This window comes from Gekko japonicus, unplaced genomic scaffold (assembly GCF_001447785.1).
Source record: "Gekko japonicus isolate JY-2015 unplaced genomic scaffold, Gekko_japonicus_V1.1 scaffold4901, whole genome shotgun sequence".
NCBI lineage: Eukaryota > Metazoa > Chordata > Lepidosauria > Squamata > Gekkonidae > Gekko > Gekko japonicus.
The window spans coordinates 1-10,653 of record NW_015173838.1 but is presented as its reverse complement, the minus strand read 5'-3'; the positions used below and the strand labels follow the sequence as shown (position 1 = coordinate 10,653).

Here is a 10,653-nt window from a genome sequence, read left to right as displayed (position 1 = left end):
CCCCGTTCTCTCCCAGATTAGAGTCCGCGCACTTAACCACTACACCAAACTGAAAAGTCCCAGCCTTTCCTCATAGGGAAGGTGCTACAACTCCCTTAACCGCTCCGGATGCCCTCTTCTGTACTTTTTCCAGTGCTTCGGTGCCCTTTCTGAGATATGGAAGGGTCCGGTCTAATGAGTCACCCGGGACAACCACCATGGAGTTCCGCCACCCTGGACCTCACTTCGTTCCCAAGAGAGATGGGCTCCCGCACTTACCAATCTTGTTCAACACCAGGACCAGTCTTTTGTGAGCTCCCACCAGCAGGTGCAAGTGGAGGAGTGGGGAATCAAACCCGGTTCTCTCCCAGATTAGAGTCCGCGCACTTAACCACAACACCAAACTGAAAAGTCCCAGCCTTTCCTCATAGGCAAGGTGCTACAACTCCCTTAACTGCTCCGGATGCCCTCTTCTGTACTTTTCCCAGCGCTTCGGTGCCCTTTCTGAGATACGGAAGGGTCCGGTCTAATGAGTCACCTGGGACAACCACCACGGAGTTCCGCCACCCTGGACCTCCCTTCCTTCCCAAGAGAGATGGGCTCCCGCACTTACCAATCTTGTTCAACACCAGGACCAGTCTTTTGTGAGCTCCGGCCTCCACCACAGCCTGCTCCACCTGGGGGCAACGGCAGCCTTGGGGGTCCCGGGCATCAAGGACTTCCAAGATCACGTCAGCCGCTTCGATCACCTAAAGAGAGAGAAAAAGACCTTCCACCACCTGACGTCTCTCCCAGACGGTCCATCCCGGGCCAACCGGGATAGCACCATGCTTTGCACACATGCTTCCAACCAAGCTTGGCAAGAGGCCACTGACCTTCCTGAACTCCCTGTAATAAGCCTTGCAAGAACTGTCTTTCTCCAGCAGTGCGTGTTTCGCCAGTTGCTTCAGATCCCTCTCCTGAGGGAGAAAGAAAGACAGGGTGATACACGACCAGAGGCCCAGGTCACTCCCAATGAGAAAATTGACCACAGACAAAGAGAAAAAGAAGGAGAGGTTGGATTTATTTCGATCACCTAAAGAGAGAGAAAAAGACCTTCCACCACCTGACGTCTCTCCCAGACGGTCCATCCCGGGCCAACCGGGATAGCACCATGCTTTGCACACATGCTTCCAACCAAGCTTGGCAAGAGGCCACTGACCTTCCTGAACTCCCTGTAATAAGCCTTGCAAGAACTGTCTTTCTCCAGCAGCGCGTGTTTCGCCAGTTGCTTCAGATCCTTCTCCTGAGGGAGAAAGAAAGACAGGTTGATACACGACAGGAGGCCCAGGTCACTCCCGATGAGAAAATTGACCACAGACAAAGAGAAAAAGAAGAAGAGGTTGGATTTATACCCCGCCCTTCACTCGAATGATCATGTGGTGGTGGTGGCAGCCTACCCTAGAAAGAAAGAAAAGCCCCTCCAGGGAGTTGGGAACCCCTAGGAGGGCAGGGTGGAACAAGGCCTGCAGGCCAGAGCAGGCACGTTCTGCCACAGACGTTAAGCAGGGTCAGCCCTGGATTGGAGACCACCGAGGTAGCCCAGTATTTCTACACAGAGGTAGGCAATGCAAACCACCTCTCTATGTGTCTGTTGCTTTGAAAGTCCTCTGCGGCTGTCATAAGTCAGCTGTGACTTGATGGTACTTTCCATCACCTTCCTTCTACAAGCTCAGGATAGCATACAAGGTTCTCCACTCTTCTGTTTTATCTGACCACAACCCCATGAGGATGGGGGATGGGGAGAGAATGATTTGCGAAGGTCACCCAGCAAGCTTCCATGGCACAGCGGGGATTTGAACCTGGGTCTCCCACTCCCTAGACTAATACTTTAACCGTTACACCACTCTTGGCTCTCAAACTTGGGAACCCGCACTGAAGAAGATCTCGGCCAGAGCTTCCTTACCTTCTGTTCAAAGTCCCGCTGCCTCCGCATGGCATCGCGCTGCAGTCCTTCCAGATTCCGGAACCGGATCATTTCCTTCTGCCGTGCCGTCCGCTGCCGTTCCTGCAGCTCTGTAACCTGATGGAGGTACAAAGCCTTGACATCCAGTGGGGGGGGGCTGCCCCCCCCCCCCCAGAAAGACCTTTTCTCACTCAGGGGCACCCAAACACCCCTTACACAGAGTTGGGAAATTGAGGAGCCCCACAACAGACACCCTGTGAGGGAGGTGGGGCTGAGAGAGCTCTAAGAGGACTGCTCTTGAGAGAACAGCTCTGAGAGAACTTGTGACTGACCCAAGGTCACCCAGCTGGCTGCATGTGGAGGAGTGGGGAATCAAACCTGGTTCTCCCAGATTAGAGTCCGCCACTCTAAATTAACCTAGGAGTTCCAGGAGACAGTCTTTGTGGACTTTGCCACCTCTGAGGCTCACCCGTTTCTGCTTTTGCACGGCTTCCTTCTTAACGTGCTCTTTGAAATGTGACAGCTGAGGCACTCCTTGGTCCTTTTTCCCTTGAGGCTTTGCACCCCTTTTCTGTAGAAGCCAAAAGAGGCACATCGGTGAAGGCTACAGTTACCAGCCTCCTGGTGAGGCCTAGAATTCTCCCAGATTTACAACTCGGCACCAGACTACAGAGACCGGTTCCCCTGGAGGAAATGGCAGCTTCAGAGTGCAAACTCTATGGTATACCACAAATTCTAGGTGAAATCCCGCCCTAGATTTTCCTCTCTGCTGGCACTAACCCCGAATCGCCAGGTGTTTCCCAGGTCTGAGATAGGAACCACAAGAAAGGCACTGAATTGTACTTGGTGTCCGACACTAGAGTTCCAGAAATCCAGCTCATTCTCACAGACAGCAACAACTGAAAAAACCCCACCTCTGTTCTCCCATCAGATTCGAGACTGGTAGCGCCTTCAAGCGCAACAAGATTTTCGAGGGATGTGCTTTTGAGAGTCAGCGCTCCCTTCATCCGACCAGAGCTTTGACTCGCAAAAGCCCATACCCTTAGCTACTTTTATCCTATGGATTTGAACAAGCCAAAGGGCTAATTAAACAAAGAGTTGAGGATACTGAACGCCAGTCTGATATCACTAAGGTTTCAAAACTCAGGGAGTTGCTAAATATCAAATGCACCATTGAGCTGGCTACATATTTGACTTCAGTGGAGGGAAAAGAGTCTTAAAATTATCAGTTGAGGATACTGAACGCCAGTCTGATATCACTAAGGTTTCAAAACTCAGGGAGTTGCTAAATATCAAATGCACCATTGAGCTGGCTACATATTTGACTTCAGTGGAGGGAAAAGAACTAAGAAGGGCATTTGCCCTAGCCAGATGTTCTGCCCTTCCATTTGCGGTTATTCAAGGTAGGTACAATAAAAACCCCTACCCTGATGGCGATCACACGGCGATGCTGCAGCGTGGCAAAGAAGCGGTGCGGCACGATCACACAAGCGTTTTGCATTTGTTCGTATGCACAGTTCTGTGGAGCAGCACTGCTTTCAGTTTCGTGTTTGTGCGCATGCGCTTACAAAAAACATCCGGTTTGCGACAGGATGTGGACGGGCGCCGGATGCCACGGGATACTAGCGCTCCCGTGATCAGATGCCCACCCATGCTGCGCGTTTTCCGGATACTAGTGCAGTTTCCTTGGTACTTTTTAACTGCGCATCTTCGGTGGGACACCACGGGTGCGCTACGCTTCCCAGATGTTGCGGTGTGATCGCGCCCCAAAAATCCACCTGACATTCGTACCTTTACCACGGCAAATCCTCTGTGTGACCGGGGCCCTAGCCAGATGTTCTGCCCTTCCATCTGCAGTTATTCGAGGCCGGTACAATAAAAACCCCTACTCTGAAAGGGTATGTTCATGCCTTTCATGCAAGGTTGAATCGGTAGAGCATATGTTTTTCAGTTGCCCGTTCTACAGAGAGGCTCGTCTTAAAATTATCACCCCATCTGTTGATAGGATACCTAGTCACATTAATACAAACAAACAAAGCAAGGCTTCATTAGCTGTTGTAGATTTTCCGGGTTGTATGGCCATGGTCTTGGCATTGTAGGACCTGATGTTTCGCCAGCAGCTGTGACTGGCATCCTCAGAGGTATAACACAGAAAGACACTCTGTGTCAAGGTGAGAAGAAAAATGGCAGGCAGGTAATTTATATCTACTCAGGAAGGTGGGGTAGGGCTGAGTCATTATCTTGTAGGCGTTCCCCAGGCTGTGAAAACAGGCTAATGGAGGAGCTTTCCTGAGGAGGTTCTTTTGTAGCAAGGCTTCACTGGCTTCTATCAGATAAGAATGCAGAGATTACACATTCAGTTGCTGAGTTTTGTGCATCGATTCTTAGATTGCGGGAGTCGCATTTTAAAAGTTTTGAAATTTAGATTTTTACTCTGCATATTATCTCTGGGGTTTTTTTCCTTTCTTTCTCATATTATGTTTATATGGTATGCTGGTCTTAAGACTGTAATAATAAAACTAAACTAAACCCACATCCTGAAAAATCGTGTTGGTCTCGAAGGGGCTACTTGACTGGAACGCAGCTGTTCTACTGGAGAACCAAAACTAGGTAACAACAATATATCCTGTGGTTGTAATAGCACTATGACAACAATTTAAAAGAACAATCACAACATATATTTCTAATGGATTAAATAATCAAAATATTACAGTAGAATTTGAACAGAAGTTTTGTCCCACATATTGTTTTAGAATTATGAAATCTGCTTAGAAGGTTTCCCCCTTCAAAACGTGAAAATTATCTAGAGAACACGTCAGCATTTAAAAAGGGAAGATTCCTATTTATTATTAAAGGACTCCAATACTTAATTTGCATGTATATATAAAAAATATTAGAAGGAAAACCATTTTTTTTTTTTGCTTTTGAGAACATTATATGTGGGACAAAACTTCTGTTCAAATTCTGTTCACATTCTACTGTAATATTTTGATTGTTTAATCCATTAGAATTATATGTTGTGTTTGTTCTTTTAAACTGTTGTCATAGTGCTATTACAACCACAGGATATATTGTTATTACCTATGGCCAAACCAACATGGCTACCCCCTGAAACTGTTCTTCCTCTATTTCCATTTCCTCTTCCTCCACAGCTAGGAATATAATTCCCAGACCTGCCTCCCATTCCTGGTGTTTCCACCAGATCTCTTCTTTCGCCACAGATATAAGGACCCAAGTGCTGTTTCCAGGGGTCATTTTGTAGAAAAAGTAGTGCAGGAGTTCATTAGCATATCTCATTGGCATAATTTATTTGCATATGCCACACCCCCTGACATCACCGGAAGTGTGTCAGAAGGCAACACCCACCACTCAGGCTCCACTGGACTGTTTTGGATTGCCAGTTATCGGGGGGGACGGGGGACGTGCAGCTCTGTCCTCGCAGAGGAGGGAGAGCTTGTACCTGAATAAAACTTGGTTTTAAAGGTGCCACTGGGCTGTTTTGCACTGGGGGGCCGGGGGGGCAAGCTCTGCAACTTACCTGGCTGTTTCTTGCTCTGACTGAGGGCTGCTGGGAGTAGGGGGTGGGGCTTGTTGCATGTACCCACCCCCTGGACTCTTTACTGCCGGTGCGCCACTCCCGTGCGCTCCTGCAGGAAATGACCCCTGGCTTTTTCCTTCCAATGTTTTGCGCCTCTCTCTTGCACCTCTTAAAGGTACCACTGGATTGTTTTGGATTGCTAGATATGGGGGGGGGGACGCGCAGATCTGCCCTCACAGAGGAGGGGGTGGGGCTTGTTGCATGTGCCCACCCCCTGGACTCTTTACTACCGGTGCTCCGACTGAGGGCTGCTGGGAGCAGGGGGTGGGGCTTGTTGCATGTTTTCGAATGCCTCTCTTAGCCGCGGCACAATCTGATCTCTGCTCCCTCCGCTGCCCTAGAACGGACCTCACTGAAACGACCTCTCCGGCCTTGCTCCTCTCCGCTGTCCTTGTCATCGCTGACCACCCTCTCCTCCTTGACTCCCTCCAGCGGTCCCAAACCCATTCCCCACAGCCTTTCACAAAGAGAAAAAAACCCATTTCATTGGCCAGGCCCAGCTCACCTTGCTGTGCTTGGGTTTCCTCCCGGATTTTTTCTGCTCTGCAAAAGGAAACAGCAAGAGAGAGAGGGAGAGAGAAAGGAAGAAAATGCATCTTGTTGCACATCTGGAATTAAAGCTGGAATTCTTGCCAAATCGAAAGTAGCACTTGCACCGCAAACAGGGACTTACTGTGCCGTGTCATGGCGTCAGAGCAGAAAGAGGCAAAGCTGGGTTTCTCTGTCTAATACTGGATTCGACCGTGACTGGAGGATCCTCTACGTTACTCCTCTTCCTGTTTAACAGTTCCTGGGAAACAAAGAAAAGGCGTCGTCCCCATTTCAAAATCAGAGGTCCGAATGTGGTGGTAGAAAGTGCCGTCAAATTGCAGTCGACTTACAGCAACCCCCTAGAGCAGGGGTGGCCAAACTGTGGCTCGGGAGCAGGGGTCGTTTTGTAGAAAAAGAGGTGCAGGAGATCATTAGCATAACTCATTCGCATAACTCGTTTGCATATGCCACACCCCCTGACATCACCGGAAGTGTGTCAGAAGGCGACACCCACCGCTCAGGCTCCACTGGACTGTTTTGGATTGCTAGCTATTGGGGGGGGGGAGTGCAGATCTGTCCTAACAGAGGATCTTTGTGACCCCATGGACCAGATCACGCCAGGCCTTCCTGTCTTCAGCTCTTTCTGGAGAAGAGAATCCCATAATCTAGGGTTGGCATCCAAGAACTCCGCAAGTCCCTGCCAAATGAGCATCTGACATAAACTTCCTGCAGCAAGCCCCAGTCCCTGATGATTTTAGGCCATTCATCCCACCAACCCCAGTCCCTGCTTCCTCCTGTTACGTCCCCCCCCCCTTCTGCCCCTTTCCTTTCCTGCACCCTTGCTTGGCTGCATTACTGCCTCCTCCCTTCCTTGCTGCTTTGCTCACCCACCCACATTGCTGTTGCTTCCTCTCTGTGCTACTGCCTCCCTTGTCTGCCTACGGGCCTGGCTCACTAACCTTTGCCACCAATTTCTTTCCCCACTGCCTTATTCACCTACTTGGCAGCACTACCACCACCTCCCCCTGTTTATGGGGTTGCTAGACAATCCTGGAAATAGAGGCCAAGATCTCACAACCTAGCACTGTAATATTTCATTCCCCAATAAGTTTGTGTCTGGGTGACTTTTCAAAGTCCCTCAGCTTATTTTCCCTTCAGATTTCTCTGCCAACTTGGGAGCTGTCCCAGGTCTATAGAAAAGCCCATTTTCTCTTTACATGGCCCTATTGTGTGGATGGCCCTGCGTTTTGGGTCCCTTGTTCAAAATTAGATACAGTGATTAAAATTATCAGTGCTAAAACAAAACACAACCATCAGCAAATTAAAAGCCACAAGAGATTTGATTAAGCCACTTAAACACCATTAAAAGACGGGCAACTAACCCAACTCTTGTAGTCACCAAGGGAATTGATAAAGGTATATGGAGTCCCACATATGAGGTGCCAGCATGAAGAAGCCATTATCACTACTAGCAACCATTGTTCCCTCTAAGATGAGTTAGTGTGAGCTAGCCCACAATTTTTTAGCTTCCGACTCACATTTTTTTTTGTCTTAGCTCAGGAAGGATGGTTCCAGAGTGTGACACAGAGTGTTGGACTGGAGGGGCCACTGGCCTGATCCAACACTGGCTTCTCTTATGTTCTTATAAGAGGGAATCAGATAAGCATACGGAGCAAGCAGAGGTCCATTAGCGGCTATTAGCCACAAGGTCTAGATAGGGGCTCTGGGGCAAGTGATGCTCTGTCTTCTTGGTGCTGGGGGGGGTTCAACAGTGGAAGGGCTTCTAATGTCCTGGTCCCACTAGTGGACCTCCTGATGGCACCTGGTATTTTTGGCCACTGTGTGACACAGAGTGTTGGACTGGAGGGGCCACTGGCCTGATCCAACACTGGCTTCTCTTATGTTCTTATAAGAGGGAATCAGATAAGCATACGGAGCAAGCAGAGGTCCATTAGCGGCTATTAGCCACAAGGTATAGATAGGGGCTCTGGGGCAAGTGATGCTCTGTCTTCTTGGTGCTTGGGGGGGTCAACAGTGGAAGGGCTTCTAATGTCCTGGCCCCACTGCTGGAACTCCTGATGGCACCTGGTATTTTTGGCCACTGTCACAGAATGTTGGACTGGATGGGCCATTGGCCTGATCCAACATTGGCTTCTCTTATGTTCTTATAAATATTTCTGTTGGACTAAGAGCATTTTACCCTGGCCTGGATGGCGCAGGCTAGCCTGATCCTATCAGCTCTCAGAAGATAAGTGGGGTCAACCTTGATTAGTACTTGGATGGGAGACCACCAAGGAAGTTCGTGGTGGTGCTTCTTCTTCCTCTTCTTCTGCAACGGCAAACCACCTCTGTTTGTCTCTGCTCTGTTTGTCTTAGTCTGAGGGCTTATCCGATCTGAAGAAGACGAGGAAGAGGAAAAAGAAGAAGAGGAGGAGGAGATTGGATTTATACCCCGCCCTTCACTCAGAGTCTCAGAGTGGCTCACAGACTCCTTTCCCTTCCCCTCCCCACAACAGACACCCTGTGAGGTAGGCGGGGCTGAGAGAGCTCTCTCCAGAACTGTCCTTGAGAGAACAGCTCTTGACAGAACCATGGCTTGCCCAAGGTCATCCAGCAGCTGTGAGTGGAGAAGTGGGGAATCAAACCCGGCTCTCCCAGATTAGAGTCCGTGCACTTAACCACTGCACCAAACTGGCAGTGTCAGCCAGACGAGCCAAATCTCATCAGCTCTGGGAAGCTAAGCAGGGCTAAGCCCTAGTTAGTACCTGGGTGGGAGATCACCGAGGTTTGCTGCTACACAGAGGCGGGCAATGGCAAAATGGCTGTCTGTCAAAGGAAGCGCTACATGTCACTGGCCCTCTGGCTGACGCCCACAAGGAAACCTGGGTAGGGCTTGAATTGGCAGCCTGCATAGCCCAGCTGAGCCTGATATTAGATCGTGGTAGCCAAGCAGGGTCGACCCTAGCGAGTGCTCGGACGGGGGACCACCAAGGAAATACCGGATTGGTACAGAGAAAGCAGGCGATGGAAGGCCACCTCTGTTTGTCTCTGCCCTGTCCAGGACGCCTCAGGCTAGCCAGATCTTGTTAGATCTGGGAAGCTGAGCAGGATGGACCTCGGTTAGTACTTGGGTGAGAGACCACCAAGGAAGTCCAGGGTTGCTACCAACGCTCCCTCTAAGGTGTGGAGTCTTGTGAGCAAAAATTCTACTTGGTGAGCTAACAGGCATTCAAGTTGCGAGCGAGTGATTTGGCTACGGCATGAATTAAGTCTGCTCTGGAGCCCTCCCTTCCTGAGCTAAGACAAAAAGGTGTGAGTTGAAGGCTAAAGACTGAGCTAGCTCACACCAACTCAGCTTAGAGGGAACACTGGTTGCTACACAGAGGGTGCGGTCAGACGGCGTGCTGGGAGCGGTTTAAATTGCTCCGGCCCTGATGCGGTTTTTTATAACCTGGAGAATTGCGACCACACTCACCTCCCTGCTCCAGATCGCTGCGCAGCCACATTGCTCCTTGCCGTCCACACGCGGGAGCGTGTGTCGGTGTTGTTTTTCTCTCTCTTTCTGAGTTTGGGCATGCGCGCAGGCAGCCATCTGTAGAACTAACATTTCCGCGCGTGTGCAGAACAGCGATTTCCACTTCAACCCGACTGCTGCAACACTTCCCTTTAAACTTTAAAGGAACCCTTCCCTTTAAACGTTAAAGGAACACTTCCCTTTAAATGTTTACCCCGAAAATGGCCTCCATGAGATCCTGAACTCATCTAAACGCTAAAACTAGGCACCGTTTAAACATTGTTTTTAGTAATGCGGCGGCGGACCTCCGCCTATGCGCACACTGCCAACGCTTTAAAAAAATGGCGTTATATGTCGGTTTTCTAAACACGGTAGTGGAGTTCCGCCTATGTGCACACCGCCAATGCTTTAAAAAAATGGCAGGTGAAAAGCGGAAGCTTCGGGCAGCTTTCGAGCGGGGAGGGGGGTTAAACCGGAAGTGGCTCGACACCAGAGGAGCGATCACACAGGAGGGAAATGCGGCTGGAACCAGAGAATCAGGAAAACTCCACTTGGGGACCTGGTATCAAAATACTCCGAGTTAAAGCAGTTTTGAGCCGGAAAGAGACAGCTGAGGATGGGAGGCAGATGTTGACTGTGTGATCGCGCAGATAAAACCCGTTTCTGAACTGGCACGACACCGGATCAAATGGCGCATCTGACCGCACCCAGAGGCAGGCAAGGGCAGACTACCTCTGTTGATGTCTTGCCTTGAAAACCCCATGGAGAGGTCATTGTTAGATGGCTGTGACTTGAGTAATAATACTAAGCAAAAGGAGGAGGAGGAGGCTTGGATTAGGTCCTCCTGAGAGCCCAAAGTGTGCAAAGGTCTTAAAACTATAGGCGCATCTTTAACCAAAAGTACAAAAAACGTTTTAGCTTTGATATCCACATGGAAAACAGGTGACTGGCAGTGCAGTCCAAAACAGACCTACAGCCACAGAGCTCCACATGGTGAATCAATCACGGACAGCTTACTTGACAAGCTAACGGAATTCAATACCCAGCAAGCAGAAAAGAAACTTCAGTCGTCATGTCATAGGGATG

At 49.7% G+C, this 10,653-nt stretch overlaps 1 protein-coding gene across 2 annotated transcripts in view; it reads right to left on the bottom strand.

The window, feature by feature from the left end:
• GNL3L (guanine nucleotide binding protein-like 3 (nucleolar)-like) overlaps positions 1-6,306 on the bottom strand; it is a 32,080-nt gene extending 25,774 nt beyond the window's left edge. Inside the window, exons 1-6 of one of the 2 annotated variants that reach the window (XM_015423609.1) lie at positions 6,196-6,306; positions 6,028-6,065; positions 2,394-2,495; positions 1,925-2,041; positions 1,181-1,264; positions 593-728 (exon numbers count right to left, since the gene is read on the bottom strand). In XM_015423609.1, coding sequence (XP_015279095.1) covers positions 593-728; positions 1,181-1,264; positions 1,925-2,041; positions 2,394-2,495; positions 6,028-6,065; positions 6,196-6,208 — 490 coding nt within the window. In that variant the 5' untranslated portion in view covers positions 6,209-6,306. Of the gene's footprint in view, positions 1-592; positions 729-854; positions 939-1,180; positions 1,265-1,924; positions 2,042-2,393; positions 2,496-6,027; positions 6,066-6,195 lie in introns of both variants that reach the window. The other variant, XM_015423610.1, reaches the window with a different exon arrangement.
• Positions 6,307-10,653: the final 4,347 nt, after the last annotated feature.